The 17,838-nt window shown below is 42.8% G+C and overlaps 1 protein-coding gene across 1 annotated transcript in view; it reads left to right on the top strand.

Annotated features, from left to right (window-relative positions):
• The window catches only part of OTUD7A (OTU deubiquitinase 7A), a 41,661-nt gene extending 24,314 nt beyond the window's left edge, over window positions 1-17,347 (top strand). Inside the window, exons 9-13 of the mRNA XM_081337495.1 lie at window positions 1,901-2,028; window positions 2,430-2,579; window positions 5,578-5,692; window positions 6,050-6,134; window positions 7,023-17,347. Coding sequence (XP_081193621.1) covers window positions 1,901-2,028; window positions 2,430-2,579; window positions 5,578-5,692; window positions 6,050-6,134; window positions 7,023-8,438 — 1,894 coding nt within the window. The 3' untranslated portion in view covers window positions 8,439-17,347. The remainder of the gene's footprint in view (window positions 1-1,900; window positions 2,029-2,429; window positions 2,580-5,577; window positions 5,693-6,049; window positions 6,135-7,022) is intronic.
• Window positions 17,348-17,838: the final 491 nt, after the last annotated feature.

Here is a 17,838-nt window from a genome sequence, read left to right as displayed (position 1 = left end):
CTCTCCCTCCTGCCCTCCTCTTCCCTTCCCTGCCCTTCCCCTTCCTTCCTTCCCCCTCCCTCCCTCCCTCCCTCCCTTCCTCCCTCCCTCTCTCCCTCCCTCCCTCCCTTCCTTCCTTCCTTCCTTCCTCCTTCCTCCTTCCCCCTCTCTCCCTTCCTTCCCCTCCCTCCCCTCCCCTCTTAATCCACAGCCTCTTCTCTGCACTCCTCTCAGCCACCTCCTGTCTTTCTCCAAGAGCCCTCCTGGTTTTGTACCTCTGCGTGTGCTCCAATTAGAAATGTGCTGAAAAGTATTTGCTGGTGTTTTTTATGCTGTTTTTAGAGAAGCTGCTTCTGACAGAACACAGTCCCCGTTGCTAATACATTTTTAAACGTGTATCGTCACAGTTCTCCAAGGGGAACTCCAACCAGCTTCAGTTGGAACTGCTGGGCGCCAGTCACTCTTTGCGCCAGATCCCACACAAGCCCAAGGCGCCTCCTCTTACTCAAGGAGGTGAAGGGTGCGGTGCGAGGCGAAGAGATCACCCAAAGAGATCGAGTGAAAACAGCCAAGATTGTTGCAGATTTGCATCACGTTCATTTGGAAATGGGATGGGGAGACAAGGGTGCGCCTGAAATTGCCAAATTTCAATCCCACGGGAGTCATGGGTCCTAGATTTTGGACCCATTGTGTAAGTTAGCCTGTTTGAGAACGTCTTGGTTCAAAAACGGTTGGCCTAGGATCCACCGTTTTGCCCAGTTAAAGGTTACACACAGACAAACAGAAGCGTTTTAGTAGTATGGATAGATGTACCTTAAAAGGGCTGGGGCAGAACTTCAAATGGTTGCTTGTGGCCAGCATTTTGACTTTTATGAGCCTCCTGCAGATCCTTCTTCTGGACAATAACACCTATTGAGGGTCAACGCTATCCGTTTCTTTCTGTCTGCTTACTGATGGTTGTAAGTCAACCTGTGCAGACATCAATGAGGAAAGTCTTCTTTTGGGGATGGGGGGGAAGAGCTTCTTCAAAGCCAACCTATCCGGTGATTTCACAAGAACATTGTGGAGCAGAATTTGCATCCCAGCCTTTAAATTATAGATGGGCTGATTTCCTGACAGGCTTTCAACCTAAGTTAGGGTTGCTTCAAAGCCGTCTCTGTTTTAAAAAAAAAGAAGTCAAAATAGCGGGTTTTGAAGAGTTCTAGGTCGCTAGCTGCTCATAGATCTTTTGTATTGTTTTATTTTTAATGAACAAATATGCGCCTTAAAAAAATAAAAGATGTAAAGATTTGCCAACTTCCAGAGTTCTGTGGAGGTTTCAATGTCTTAATTGCCAGTGGAAATGATGATCAGTGGTTCATGTAAGGTGGCTACATGTGACAGCGCTTGGATTCCAGACAGAAATATACCTCAAGGGGTCTTCAAGACCCCTTTGATATTCTTAGCTGTCAACTTTATAGACAAAAATTTACCGGCACAGGATTTATGTACTAAAAAGAATGCATGATGTTATTTAACAGATACCTGCTCTTTGGGATAAATAGGGCTTCATTATTCTGTTAATTTGCAAGATGTACTGTGTACGTTTATCTCATGCATGCAACAAAGTACATGCATATATTTGCATAGCAAGTAACTGTAAACTAGGGTTAGCATATGGCCCCGTAAAGTCTTAGTTGTACCTTCCACAGCCCTTTCAGATATCGCTATGAAACTGGGTTTTTTTCCAGCCAGACAAAAGGGGAAATTAATAAATGCAGCACGTAAATTTCATTTGTGGTACTTCATCAAGTTTGCAACTGTAACTTCAGTCACATTTAAACTTCGTGCGGGGAGAACCTAGTTCTGGAGTCCAGATCACCTTGCAAAGATTTTTCCAGCCAGCTTCTTCAGCTCTGATCCGTTTGCGCTCCTTTCTTAGAGTGGAGAATTCCGAAGAGCCCGTCTACGAGAGCTTGGAAGAGTTCCATGTTTTTGTGCTGGCCCACATATTAAGGCGACCGATTGTCGTTGTGGCAGATACAATGCTGCGGGATTCAGGAGGAGAAGGTACTTTTTTCTGGCTGCTTGGACCTTGGATAGTTAAGCCCTGGGTTTCCCAACCTTGGCCATTTTAAATTTATGGACTTCAACTCCCAGAATTACCCAGGCAGCTTGCACATCTTAAAATGGCTAAGGCTGAGATACACTTCCTTCCTTCCTTCCTTCCTTCCTTCCTTCCTTCCTTCCTTCCTTCCTTCCTTCCTTCCTTCCTTCCTTCCTTCCTTCCTCCTCCCTCCCTCCCTCCCTCCCTCCCTCCCTCCCTCCCTTCCTTCTTTTTCATCTTCCTTCCTCCCTCCCTCCCTCCCTATGCATTCTGAAGTCTATAATTCTGATATATATGGAGAATATTCTGTATTGGTGCCCATTTCTTCTCTTGAGTGCAGCCTCTTCTTCTGTGCTTTTCGCAGCATTTGCACCCATCCCCTTTGGAGGAATTTACTTGCCCTTAGAAGTCATGCCCAACCGGTGCCATTGCTCCCCCCTCGTCCTGGCCTATGACCAAGCCCACTTCTCGGCCCTCGTGTCAATGGAACAGAAAGATCAGCAGAAGGAGCAAGGTATGTCCGCCCTGGAATCGAGCTGACTGAAAACCCAGGCATAAACTGGTAAGGTAGCAGGGCTTCCTCTGCCCTTAGAAACGTGAAATACATTTTTGTGCCTTTCAGAAGATCCTATGGGGATAAACTCCAAATGGGGTGATCCTTATCACAGTCGCTCCTCATCCTTCTCCTCTCCTTCTTCCACCCACGATGCTTGGAGAAGTGTAGTCAACGTGCATTTGATAGGGAGGAGACGACAATAGGTCAACTACCCTCCTTAAAAATCAAAAGAAAAGCAAAAAAACCCAAAATAATCACAGTAGGATGAAAGGAATGTTCTCCCCCCCCTACATTTCTCTGGTAGGAAATGTGATAAAGATGAAGAATGGAGAAAGACTGGCAGAGTCTGCTTTGCCCAAAGGGACCCTGTGTCTTGTCTCCTAGGGCTGCCCCTTGATCTGAAGTCTTCCTGTGGCTTCTTTCAATATGAAATGAAACCGCCCCCCCCCCAGCCTCCAAATTGTTTGCTCCCAGCCTAGTTTGGCTTCTGTTTCTCCATGAGGTTTTCGCATGAAGTAGATTATGGATGCTGACCTCCAGTTTGGCTCTTCTCGTCTCCCCACCCCCAAACCTTGCAACATTCCTCTCTGAAAAATCAGACCTTAAGGGTTTCAGGAAGGGCCGAGAAATCTCAGAATCCCGGAAAGAAATCTCGGATTTTCTCTCTAGATCTGCTTTTATCGCTCCAACGATGCTGAATGCCCCCACGAAGGGATTTTACATCCTCCCCTGCTGTTTTCTTTCACGATTTCTAACGCCTGCTGATGAGGGTGAATGAACGAACGCCGTGCCGAAATTCTTTGAATCATGGACCGGTGGCCAATGGATTTCTAGAAGCCTTTTTTTCACGCGTTTGCACGTTCAAAGGCACAAGCCTCTCTTTCTGGCCTGGCCTGGCTTCCCCTAACGGGAGGAGCATCGTGGCTGCTCTCCCAGAACCGCTGAAAGCCTCCTTTGATTTCAGCGGAACAAGGGGACACTTTCAACGGAAGAGAAGCTGTGATGCTGGGTTGTCTGCTTAGCAACAAGGCGGGATTAGATAATAGCTTTCTGGTAGGAGATAGTTGGAAAGAATCGGGAGAGGTGACAATTGTCATCTTGTATGTACAGTTTGTATTTACAATTGTATTTGTGGATTGATTGAGGAACAGTGGCAACTCCACTTCTCTAGAAGAAAGTGGACATTTGTTCGAATCAGGTTGCAAAGACAGAGAGCCATTTCAGATAAAAATAACACCCTGGGTAATAATTCTAGAGAAGAACTTCTTTAAAATGCTCCAGATCGATTGGTTTGTGTGTGTGTGTGTGTGGTGTTGCTGCTGTTTTGTTAGATCTTGTAGAGCTGCTATCTTGTAACAAGATATTCATGCCTGCGGGTTGAACCGTGAGGTCTCTCAGCTTCGTGTCCCTATAAAGTTGTTTTCAGCCAGACATAAGGGGAGATTAATAGATGCGGTGTGTTAATTGCATCACTGTAATTGATGCAAGTTTGTAACTGTTTGGAAACGGTCCAGGGACATTGAGGACCCTTCGGGGGATCTGCACTCCGGTATACATTTGCAGCACGATTCTGTCTCATCTTTGCATCTGGCAAGAAAATGAAATTGAACTCCTTACATCTAAACTTCGAAGTATGGCTGAGTTGCTGTGCTTTTCCTGTGATTATTTTGAGTGTTTTGCTCTTTTTAGCTGTGTCTTGTTCACCGATCCATTGTTGAAATGGGTTACAATTGCATCATTTGAAGATCTGATAAGGATCTGTTTATAAAGGATTATGTGCTCTGGTGGGCTGTTTTTTTTTATTAGCGCACAGAATCTGGATTGTGTTATTTTGCAGACCCCTCCACTTGTTAAGTTGATTACATTAAAGGGTTTGGATATATTGTCAGTCTGGAAAAAGTTGAATTTGGCTGTCTTTCTGCTGTGCTTCCTGTTGGTTCTGTTCGTAGATTTTAGATTTAGATTTTAAGATTTGTTATTAGAATAAAAGTCCATTCATACACTGACAGGGCATATATGCATTATGCATTCCCTTTTACATGAGAAAGTATACAGTATATTCCCATTGAAAAAAATTGAACGTATAATGATACACTGGAATGCAAAGATTCCTGCCCGCACCTTACAAAATTTCTGTTAAAATTTAACAGTTAAAAGTGGACGAACAGGAAGGAAAGAAAGGTAACTTAGTCATTTCCCCCTTTCCTCTAATATGCTGCAATTTTATTTAAACAACAGGAGAAGAAAGAAGTTTGCAAAATTTTATTTGGTGGCAAAACACTGAGTTCCAATCTTGCGTTTAATCTTTTCATTTCCCCTCTAAAATATCCCTCACATCAAAATACCATTTCAAAAAGTCGCTGAAGAACTTAACAGACGTGACCCAGAATTCTTGACAAAGTTGCATAAGATGTCCTCAGATTTTGTGCTGCTTCATTGACACCTGTAATTAATTAATTAATAAAAAGAGCAGCGGCTTTCTGCTGCTTTTTATTCAAGACTCCCGCTTTTAAATTCAAGCGCCATAGAGCGGGCGCCATCTAGTGATAAAGGGACAGTATGACAAGCCATTTTATTTTTCCCCTCAATAGTTTTGCTTATTGATCTAGTTATTTCCTGTCTACAAGATCTCTTGTATTAGCAGTTGATGTTTTCTAATGCATGTGAAATACTTGGAATGTTTGAAACCCTTATGCAAAGCACATTGCTAAAGGATGTTAAGATATAGGTAAAGATTACTGAGAATTTATTAGAACAAAAATGGGTGCAGCTTGTTTATTTTTCTGTTGGTATCTAAAGAGGCCGTTTATCAAAATCTATAGACTAACATTGCTGTTCGGCCATAAGTGTGTTGCTAGTTATTCAGGTTTTTCCCCCCTCTTGTTCTTCAGCCATTTCTTCTTCTTTCCCAGATCTCTCCGTTTCTTCATTTCCTATCTTTTCTTCTTTCCTTCAGCGGTGATCCCTCTGACCGATTCTGAACATAAGTTACTGCCTTTGCACTTTGCGGTTGATCCGGGCAAAGACTGGGAATGGGGCAAGGATGACAGTGATAACATCAAATTGGCCAAGTAAGATTCTTTTTAGTCTCTAAGATTTCAAAAACAGCCCCTGTGTGTGTCTAGCACGCTTGGTAGACTTTTTGTAGTGGAGACTGCCAACCCAAAGGAAAGATTGGAGCTGTAGTGCTCTATAACACAATCACAGCCAGATTGGGTCTCACCCAGAGTAGACACGAATGTGGTATATTTTTTATCCTCACGGGGAACTCCTTTTTCTTCTCTTCCTGGTCCTGTCCTTACTTTTAAAATTGCAGTTTGGAAAAATCATTTTGCAGTGTGAACACCTATGGCAATTCCTTTTGTGTAACGTATATGACATGGTGTGGGTTTTTTTTTTGTTTCCCCTCTCTCTTTTTGTGTTCCCAGTTTGATTCTGTCCCTGGAGGCAAAGCTGAACCTTCTGCACAGTTACATGAATGTAACCTGGATCCGCATGCCGTCAGAAACACGGGTAACGCTATTCCTTTGCCTGTTAGCTTGAAAGAAATACGGTCCTGCTTGTTTGGCTTGAGTTCCCTCTCCAAAACTGTTAACCCAGGGCTGGGCATGAAGGGCACAACACAGCATCCCGGCCAGCTGTGTTACAGGAATAACACCTGCACAGAACCACAGAAAGAATGGTAGGAAAAATCTAGGAATTGCTCGCAGTTTTCACTTACGTATAGATGATTTGGTCTCTGGTTGTAGCATCCGCCATATTTTAGACGGGGTTTGATGCCTAACCAGAAGGTCGGCAGCTTGGCGGGTCGAATCCCGAGTGCCGCGTAACAGAGTGAGCGCCTGTTACTCGTCCCAGCTTCTGCCAACCTAGCAGTTCTAAAGCACGTAAAAATGCAAGTAGAAAAATAGGGACCACTACGGTGGGAAGGTAACAGCGTTCCGTGCGCCTTTGGCGTCTAGTCATGCCGGCCGCATGACCACGGAGACGTCCTCGGACAAGCGCTGGCTCTTCGGCTATGAAACGGAGATGAGCACCGGCCCCTAGAGTCGGAAACGACTAGCACGCATGGGCGGGGGAACCTTTACCTTTACCTTTATAAATTGAATTTTTAAAAAAATGTTAACATCTCATCTCTTCCGCTTCCTCATCCCTGATGCCGATGACTGACCAGCTTGGTGAAAAATTTTACAACTCATTGAGTGAAAACCAAGTATTTCCCCCCAAATATTAAGCCAGTTGCCCCCATAGTATTTCATCTTGGTGTGTTATGCACAACTCATGCCTTTAAAGAGAATTTGATTTTTCAAAAGGGAAGGGTTTGGGAAAATCTGCCTGCAAATGTACGGAGGTTCCTTGTGCACGATAATTTCCGATTTCTAACGGTGGTTTCCCTCTTAGGCTCCTTTGGCTCAGCCAGAGTCTCCTACGGCATCGGCTGGAGAAGACGTCCAGTCGCTGGCAGACTCCATGGATTCAGACAGGGATTCCGTCTGTAGTAATTCTAACGGCAATAACGGCAAAAGCGGGAAAGACAAAGAGAAGCAGAGGAAAGACAAGGAGAAGAACCGAGGGGATTCTGTGGCTAACAAGCTCGGGAGTCTCAGTAAGACTCTGGGCATCAAGCTGAAGAAGAACATGGGGGGGCTGGGGGGGCTGGTCCACGGCAAGATCAACCGAGCCAACGCTGGGAATGGCAAAAGCGGGGGGGAGGGGGCGGAGAAGGCTAAAGAGAAGAAGTCAAAATCGCGTAAAGGGAGCAAAGAGGAATCGGGCCGCTCGGCGAGCACCTCCCCCTCGGAGAAGACCACCACCCCCTCCCCCACAGAGAAGGCGAGCATCTCCCCTGCAGAAAAGGCCAACGCAAAATCCCCCTCCTGGAAATACAGCACCGATGTGAAGCTGAGTCTGAACATCTTAAGAGCCGCCATGCAAGGAGAGCGGAAGTTCATTTTTGCCGGCCTCCTCCTGACCAGCCACAGACACCAGTTCCACGAGGAGATGATTGGCTACTACTTGACCAGTGCCCAAGAGCGCTTCAGCGCCGAACAAGAGCAGAAGAGGAAAGAGGCGGAGAAGAAGGCCGCAGCTCTTGGCAGCTCCTCGTCTCGCAAACTGGACCAAGAAGGGTTTTCCAAGGAGAAGCTGGATTCATCTCCTCAGGGGAGGGCATCCCCCATCTTGCCTCAAAGCCATACCACTCAGCTGGTTTTAAAGTTCAAAGACCGGGCTAGTCCCACGCCGGCGTCCTTTTCTTCACCAAGCAATGGCGCCAAGGGGAGTGGACCCATCCCAGTATCTGCCCATTATAGCCATACGCCCCCCGTCCAAAGGCAGAGCGTCATCCACTTGCACGACTTCAACGCCAAGCCATCCAGCTTCCAAGACGACGTGTACAAGCCTGTGGTGGGCACCCTGAAAACATGTGCCACCTACCCTCAGCAGAACCGCTCGTTGTCCTCACAGAGTTATAGCCCAGCACGGATAGCAGACATTCGTACGGTCAACACGGTGGAGTCCTTGGCCTATGCTCTGCCCACGGACACCAAGTCGCAAACATACACCAACGGGTTCAACAGCAAGGACATCAGAGACAGCTTAGAATACGTGGACGAAGATGCTCCACAGACCTGGTTGAACAATGAGAAAAACCGCAGCAGGACCCCGGTTTGCCCCGTATATTCCACCCAGCAGAACCGCTGCAAGACGGAGAACTGTTCCTTCTATGGGCGCCCTGAAACCAAGAACTTCTGCTCTTGCTGCTACAAGGAGGAACTCAAACGTAGGGAGCGAGAGAGTAAAGGGTCCCGGCATTGAAGACCGTGGAGCTCTTCGAATAAATATTTATTTCGTTCATTTTCTTACTTAGGACATATTGTATGTGGTAAGGGACTGAAAGAGGAAAGACCAGGGGGGATTCTAGAAAGATTCTCAAGGGAGCAAAACTCTAGCTTTTTTTTCTCTCTCTCTCTCTCTCAGAGGTGGTGGGCAAAAAAACAAAACAAAAAAGCGAGGATCCGTGGATGATCACGAGTTGGTGGCTTCCCATTTCGTTGGTCTCTTTTGTACATACACTGGTAAGCGGAGAGGGTCTTTTACTTCTCTGCCAGTGCTGTATCCGTGTGGTCAAAATTTTACTAATGGTGCCTGAATTCACACTGACATCACTCAGGTAGTAGAAAGATTAGGGGGAAAAATCATAAAAATAGAAGACGTGGTGTGGTAAGTGTACAAATGTGTCTGCCTCATTCCATGGATCAGAGGTGGGGAACGATGGCCCTTTTAATGACTTGTGGGCTTCCAACTCCTGGAATTCCTGAGCCAGCGTGGCTTCTGGGAGTTGAAGTCCACAAGCCATGGAAAGGGCCCATAGTCCCCCACCCTTGTTGTAGACCATCTCCCCGGAAGAAATGTCATGTTCCATAGCTCTCCTTCCCTTGCCCTTTTTTTTTTAAAGGAAGCAAGCATCGTAAGGGTGTATTTAGCGCATATTACTAACATCCTTGCTATAAACTTTGGTTTTTATAACCCCCTTTTTCCATAGATACACAAATGAAAGCATGGGTCCATGACGGCAGCTTTTCTCACCCAAAAGAAATGTATGCATTCATTCCTGTAAGTGATCTCCGGTTTCGGACTACACCAATTGCTCCAGATGGAAAGGTCTATCGTGCCAGTTGATATTAAAATAAGGTTCGACTCTCATATTTAAAATGAGCACTTTACAATTTAGTGTCAGGATCATGCAAAACCTGATTGCAATCATCTTGTAGTCCTCCACTGCAGGCTATACCACTCACTGAGTTTAGAAATACAGTTATTGCCATGTTATTTAGTTATATTTTTCCCAGATGATGGCTCATTCCAAACTTTCTGTAGCCTGTAACCCGGATCCTTCCCTTTCTAGAGAAGAAGACAAAAATGATCTGTGTTCATTTGCACTGATGTTAAATTATGGGACACCTATTTTTAAAAAGCAAGCTATGGGGGGTTTTTTGGGTGTGTGTTTTTCTACACGTTGTCAAGTGTGGCCCTTTGAAGTTTGAATTAGGAAAAAGGTTGAGCAGCTGAATTATTTTAGCAATTATTTTAAAAATTCAATTGAACCAAGTTTGTTGATTACTAAACCAGCTGGATACCTTTTCTAGAGGTATCGAATGGTTTTGACACAGATCTCGTATTGTATAAATGGGACAACCCTGATTACTTATTTTACAAATGGATATCTTTCTGCAGCAGCAACCATTAAATAGTGAAATCCACTGAGAACAGCATCCTCGTAAGTTGCCAGCTGCCTATATACCCTAGTCCAGAATTGGTCTTGCAAAGAAACAGAAATTTTGCAGTGGATTCCAAATTGATATCATATCTGAAGATTTAGCAGTTGTCAACATCTGGCTCAGTGGTCTCTTCCATCATCTGAAGATGCTTAGCCTTCTTCAGAAGTAGCCTCTCGTCTTGGAGTAGGCAGACTGTGAGTAAGGAAGAACATTTTATAGCATCCATTCATAGCTGAGAAAATAGTCAAAACAGACAGAGAAGCAATTCTAGTTTCCGCACCACTCTTTTCTTCTTTGAACAACTTTTCATGAATTTGGGTGTATGTGTGATCTTTCAGAAGAAGCCATTGGACCTATAAGGAACAATAGTCATGGTATCTCCATCACTTCTGATTTAAGTTAGATTTAATCAGATATTTAGGAAGATCTTAGGAAAAAGTGGCAGGAACCACTTTTATCTTTCTTCCCTCTACTTTTCAAAGCCAGTGGTTTGTTATAAAAACCACGATACAATCCATAACTGGATTTCTTCCTATTCTATTTGTCTTGTAGTCGTCGTCTCCACTGGCATTCCTAAACGGTTAGGGCATAAGAATGTGCTACATTCTTATATAGAGCAATATAACCTAACTCTTAGGAGAATTTTTGTCTACGTCTATCCTAAGTTACATCTCAGCCTCTACATCCACATCCATTCCATTCCTTTTGTTCCATTACATTCCTAAAAAAAGGAGGAAAACCACTTGTTTCCATCCTGAAAGCACCTTCAAACATCCAAGTGATTTTGAAAAGCTCATTAAAGCTCCTGATGTTAAATTCTTACACCTAGGTGTAAGAATTCCTCTCACGACCATGCATCATTTTATATTTGGTTCTGCATTCCTAAATATAAAACAATGGTGCCTACTGTCCATAGTTGTTCACTTGTGCATTTTACTGACCTTGTCGTAAGTCGTCTGTAGAGGCAATCACTGATGCATTCATATCGGCCTAGAAAAGGAATGACAAAAACTTCCTCAGCCTCTCTTAATAAGTGTTTTAATTTTGGAAGGTTGAATAATACTAGACTATAATAGTTTCTGTACCTTTGGAAAGATATGGCAGTTTTTAGTTGAGAGAGGGAGAGGGAATGAGAGACTTGAAAAGCAACAGTGAGGATGCGTTGGCTTACTTTTATGCTATTAAATGTGAATTAATTTGATCAATGAATTATGCATTAATTGCCTAATGGTCCGTGGCAGATCTAGTCATTTCCTATCCTAAAGCTTTGTCGTTGTTTCCTGCAGCACATGTCTTTTCCATGCTTTTTGTGCTTCCCCTTTGGGATCCAGATACTCAACTGAGTTGGGACTGGGATGCTCTGACTCTTGAACTCTGTGCCCAGTTCATCCATATGAGTCTCCCTTCCAGTTCTGAAGAAGGCTGTGGCGTCTTAATGCTTTTCCTTAGTTGTGGTGATTGATGATTCATTTCTTTGGCCAAAGAAACTGTGGTACCAGATGGAGCAACCTGTGACTGTATTTCATAATGTCTGTTTTGTGTGTGTGTGTGTGTGAGAGAGAGTGAGAGAGAGAGAGAAATCAGATACTGTTTTTAAGGGAGGGTGAGTTAAGCAAATACTTATTGTTAGTGATGCCAATGGTAAAGGAACAGCCTTCACTATTCCTATGATTACTTCTGTAGGTGTACCCAAAGGTGCTTTTTCAAGAGGCAGCTGGAGACAGTCTGTCTTTCCTTGAAGATGTTTCGCTTCTCATCCAAGAAGCTTCTTCATTTCTGAAGGAAAAACCAAGAAAGTCCAGTTGCCTCTTGAAAAAACACCTGTGGGACAACCATGACCTGGATGACGGAGAATCTCCACAGACGTTCTATAGGTGAAGTTAGTTATTTAAAAAATATCATTAGTGTGTTTTTTATTTTTGTTTTGTTCAAAGACATCTTTCTTAGATGAAGAGCTTTTTACAATGATGTCTTTTCAAAATGATGTACACACACAAACAAGCCACATATACAGATATGTTACCAGTCTTAAGTCATGGAATAATCAGTGCTTTGCCCTGGAGCAAAGTATCAGATTTCTAGTTGAATCCTTCCCATTTCCTGACTCGTCTTCCCGATTTGATCTGAAGCCTAATCCTTAAATTATTTCAAAGGCTATAATTACTATGGAGTAGAGCTATGCAAACACAAATCCTTGAAATAGCAAGAAGGCAATAGTTAGTGGAGATGAGAAAGAAAGAAAGAAAGAAAAAGAAAGAGAAAGAAAAGTTTTGAGTCCCTCAATATTACCACTACTTACAGTTACAGGAAGAAAACTAGAAATATATTAAAAGTTGCTGGAATTAGAACTTTTATGAAAGATTACTTTGATATTTTTTTAAGAAAAATGACTCAAAACTATAAATTCTTAATTCTTTTTCATATATATTAATGTTCTGTTCCTGAGAAGATTGTATTTTATTGAAGCTAAAGGCGATTTTACCGGAAAATTTATCTCGTTCATTGTCTCTCTCTCTCTTTCTCTGTAAGTGTGAATACACGTGCATACAAAGATATGAACATACCCACAATCCGTTGCTACTGTTTTATTCCATTTTTGTTGTACAAATTTGTGAGTTGGGTCAGGGGTGGGACATTGTAGACAATTCAGTGTGTTAAGGGCTAGGGGTATTCTTGGAAGTGAATTCTAAGTCAAGACTGTAGTTGTGCAAAAAACAGATTCAATGTAGATGTTGGAATTGGGGGCAGGTTATTTTCAGAGGCTGTTGTGCAAAAATAGGAGATTTTTCTACACAAGCCCTGGTGAAATGCACAGGAGTCTCTCAAGGAAAACTTATTACACACCTGTCATTTCAGTGGCACTTGTGTTAGAATTTTTTCTGGTGGATTATCCTCTTTATTTGGTGTGTCAGACAGACCCTGGAACAGTGGTTGAATGTAATTAGTGTTGCTTACTGTTCCGGGCAAAGCAATGTTTTTACAGATAATTTTTTTAAAAAAAAAAGATTTATGTTTAAAATATACATAAATAATAGGGCAAAGTTGCATTGAAGAAAGCAGGTGGTTTTCTGGACAGGTTTGAGCCATTCTACTCACATTATTAAAAGACAAAAAATATGCAAAAAGTTTAGCCTTTCTTCTATTGAGCAAAAGAGCCAAGGGAAGGTTTGTAAGCAATGCCTAAGCATTCTCATACTTTGTAACGATACACTTAAAACAAGTATTTCAAAGGGCTAATGAATGAATAAAACATGATCCTCTCGTGTTTACAGATAAGTTGTGTTGTGTGTGGTAGATGTTTCCCAGCACATCTACAGGAAGTTGTGCAGCGGGTCATAGCTGAACCGTCATTAGAAGCAAAAGTTGGTCTGGGAAGAAGGTTTTTTTTCTCTAAGGACGGTGCCCTTCTCCACCTTCAGTTAATTACTCATTGTTCTTCTTGCAAAATAAATAACAATAACAACCATAATGGCCAGGCTATTTCCTTGGACAACACATCACGCTTTCACTTTCAATGCTTCTGCAATTTTCCCCATTGTTCCTAACCGAAATATCTAAAACAGGGAAAAAGCATGAGGGGATTGCAAGATGACAAACGAAAGAAGGTGTGTTTGGACCCCCTCATAACATTCGGGAAAGGCGATAGAACTATTTTGTACGTGTTGTGTAGCGATAGCGCTGGTTAACCCTGTGTGCAAATCCTTCTAATTCAACTCGGTGTGTCTCGGCCTTGGCAACTTGAAGAAGTGAGGACTTCAACTCCCCAAATTTCCACGCTGCAGAAGTGGGGGAACCCTGTTCTAACTCAACTTGCAATCTCATTCTCAAGGATCAACCCAGATTGTGAATAATGTATATAATACATAGTGTTTCCTGGGAGGTGTTTGCAGGTTAAGTACTTCGGTGGTGTTGATTTGAAATAACAGACACGTAAGCCCATCTATCTCTTATAAGCAGAGACGACAGGAGGGAAAAAATTCAAATTCTACAGGAAAATAATTGTGCAATTACACGCACATCCCAATGAAAGTCGGTCTCTCCCTTTGAAAAAACCTGATGTTAAATATAATATGAGGGATGTAGTCCCCAAAATTTTGAAAAGCACCGTAAGCAGTGATGGGTAGACTCCAGAATTTCTTATTGTACGTCGAAGAGGGGAGAGAAAGTGCGCCTAGATGTTTGGGGAAAAAGCAGAGTGAGATATTGGATATGAGCTCAGCTTCCTAAGAGTCTCTTCATTGTTGAAAGCAAGTAGCAACATCCCAGCTTATCTTTAGGGCAGATGTTAAATATTGCTGGTTAAAAAATCTATGTACAAATGCACACTGTTACAAAATATTCAGCAAGGCCCAAAATATACACATGGAAATAAATCTAAACCTACTCTAAAAAGAATTTAAAAATCGCATTATTTAGAATGTCAGATCCAAATTGGGAGTGTCATGTCTCCATATCAATGGCAGTAGAAGAATATGCCTCTTATTACTATTATTATTTTTTAAAAAACCATCTTAACTGTTTTTCTGCTTTTGTGCTTTTTTCCTCATAATATTATTTCTCTATTTTGTTGACCAACTGTTGGATGAGAATGATCCTTGACTTACGACAACATCTGAGCCCAAAATTTCAGTTGTTAAGTGAGACGTTTGTTGAGTTTTGCCCCATTTTATGACCTTTCTTGCCTCAATTGTTAAGTGAATCACTGCAGTTGATAAGTTAGCACCCTGGTTGTTAAGTGAATCTGTGCCTCCCCATTGACTTTGCTTGTCAGAAGGTCGCAAAAGGGGATGATCACATGACCCCGGGATACTGCAACTGTCATAACAGTGAGTCAGTGGTCAAGCGCCTGAATTTTGATCAACTGACCCTGGAGATGCTGCAATGGTCATAACTGTGAAAAATGGTCATAAGTCATTTTTTTCAGTGCCGTTGTAACTTTGAACGATCATTAAATGAAGGACCACCTGTAACCTCAAATGCTACAATTGTACTATGTACCAAATTTACGGAGACCCATATTTTCAGACGAACCTCACTTTGGAGGTCGTCCTTCTGTCAACGCCCTGTCTCCCCATCCAGGAATGGGTTTACTCTAGGTAGACTCCAGATCATCCTTGACTTGCGACTGTTCGTTTAACAAGGGCTCAAAATTACAATGGCCTTGGAAGAAGCTACTTACGACCTGTCCTCAAAGTTATGACTGTTGCCCCACCCCTGTGGTGACATCATTGCTTGGTAAGTGACTCCCCTTTATGACAATGGCAGCATCTGATTCCAGCCTGCGGCCTTTGCAAATGGTTTCTGGCAAGCAAAGCCCCTGGGGAAAGCCAGATTCGCTTAACCACTGTGGTAAAAATGGTCGTAAAATTGAGTCTGGGCACATGATGACTTGCTTAATGACCAGCAATCCTGGTCCCAATTTTGTTTGTAAGAAGAGGACGACCTGTATCCATTCAATTCTGTTGATCTCAAAAGGGTCTATTGTGAAGGTATAAAGGAATAAGTTGTTATTGTGGTGGATTGGTGATGTTCTCCATTCGGAGGGAAGGGCTTGATTTTGGGGTAAAGAAACAGCAATGAAAAATTGTAGCTGTCCATCGTTCCAAATGGCTTTTCAGCCCCGACGATGTTTGAATCTCTTACAAGGTACGGCTGTCTAGCTTTGAAGGTCTGGCAAAATTTACGGAGTTCTTGCAGAATAGAAGCTGGCCTGGAATTCAAATTACTTCAGTCAGTTGTTTGCACACTTGCTTTTCCTGTACACGCGATGGTTCTTTTTTAAAACGGAGGAAAAATAATGATAAATATACTGTTTTTTAACAAGAATCCCTTAAAGGAAGGTGTTTGTAAATGTTTTGTTTGTAGACATAAAAGGCTGTATTGTGTTGGAATTTTACAAGCCAAGTTTAAATTATAATATAGAAAATTATTTTTATATTATTTTCAAAATATGCTATGAAGCAATATTTTGCGCCTTTATTATTATAGAGTAATTGTCAATTTAGTAAGTTGGTGTGGGAACTGTGGTACTAATAACCTTGTGAAGGAAACTTTGTAAGTGTTATGAAACAACCCGAATGCGTTTTGTCTGTGTTTGCCTACTGAAGGTTGCAATACAGAAAGATTTTTATTGAAAAGCTTCACCTGGTGGTTTATATATAATTCTGTCCCTCTTATCCTCTTAGAAACCTCGTTCTATACAAAGTTTGCACCACTAAAAGCGACAGGCAATTCTGAATGTAGCTTTGGTGTGATGCAGCAAATGAAAACAGGATCTTTTCATGATGAGAATTATCCATGAAACCTGTCACTACATCTGGAGTGTCCCAATATTTGAGGGGCTGCCACAAAGAAGAGGGGAGACAACCTGTTCTCCAAAGCACCTGCGGGCAGGACAAGAAGCAACGGGTGGAAACTAGTCAAGGAGAGAAACAACCTGGAACTAAGGAGAAATTTCATGACAGTGAGGACAATTAACCAGTGGAACAACCTGCCTCCAGAAGTTGTGGGCGCTCCAACACTGGAGGTTTTTAAGAAGAGACTGGACAACCACATGTCTGAAATGGTATGGGGTCTCCTGCTGAAGAAGGTGTTTGGGCTAGAAGACCTCCAAGGTCCCTTTCAACTTTATTATTCTGTTCCGTACTGTTGAACATAGCAGCTCTGATGGAAGAATGGCAGAACTGCTCTTCCAAAGCTGCTGCTATCTCTAGGGTGGAGTTAGAATTCCAAGATAACATTCATCCGGCTTTTCCCATAGGTAAAAAAACCCCCATAATTATGATCTCTGATGGACTAGAACACCAAAATAGCTTGCAGCTGCCTCCAGGCTACCGTGCACTGACTGAGTAGCGAATCAAGGAAACTACAACCCACACCCTAGCTGTATCACTAGTTACGGTATTCCCAATGGCCCTGAGCTTTTTCTTGGGGATCCATCAACGCCTTTCCCTCTTTAGCCACGAAGACAGATCTAATCTGACACACTTCACACCGATAATGCACTTGTGTCTCCAGTGAAATTAAAACCATGGATCACGTCTTCTTGAGATGGTTTACAAAAGATTTTGGTGTCTTTGGTTCTCTCTGTGTTTAACAGTCTTCTTGCAGGCGTCTCATGACCCAGCCAGGGAACATCATCAGTGCTAGGATGGAGTGGGTTTTGCTGTCTTATATACAATATATTCTCATTCCTTTCTGCAGTGATGATGCTCCCTAGTTGGGTCGTGAAACGTCTGCAAGGAAACAGCCAGGCTCAGAGAGCACCGAGGACCCTAACCCTAAGCTACAAAATTTCTCTTCCATCAGTACAAAGAATTTTGCCACTCCCGGCTAAGGTAACCCTTAATAGATGAGTGCCTGGCTATTCTGATCAGTGGTATTTAGATTTTAAAAAAGTCACCAATAGCTAAATTGTGCACTCAAGGCTTCACAGTGTTGTAGCCCAGCCCCACAGTTAGGCAACTGACTTAATTAATGAGATCTGATTGTCTTTTCAAGTTGTGTTCGGTTGCTTTAATTTTTATGGTCTGGCCTTGGAGTATAATAAAATGTTTATTTATTGCATCTCTTAGGCTTTAAAAACAGGGCACCACAATTACGACAGAGCCAGGAGAGGCTTGTTTCAATTCTCCCTGGCCTTGCCTTCCTTGATCATGGACCTCTGAAGCTTTGTGAAGGAAGCGGCTTAAATTCTCAGAGGTCTTGAGATCTTTGAAAGGAGCTTAAGTAACAAAGATCTAAGCCAGGCCTATCTCTGCCTAAGGATCTGCCAGTGCCAAAGGAACTGGACCAGGGGTCCAATCCTGCTCTGGAGAAAGAGGAGGAATTAGAAACTCATCATGGTCCTTCACAACACCAGCTCTTGGCCTGTGAAAGGGGGAAGTGAGATGCCTTCAAACTGCTGCTGCTTCCGTTCCCACAGCATTTCATCAGCT

The sequence above is a fragment of the Vipera berus genome (assembly GCF_964194415.1).
Source record: "Vipera berus genome assembly, chromosome: 12".
Classification (NCBI taxonomy): domain Eukaryota; kingdom Metazoa; phylum Chordata; class Lepidosauria; order Squamata; family Viperidae; genus Vipera; species Vipera berus.
Note: the sequence above shows the minus strand (reverse complement) of the source record. Positions and strands in the feature narration are given on the sequence as shown.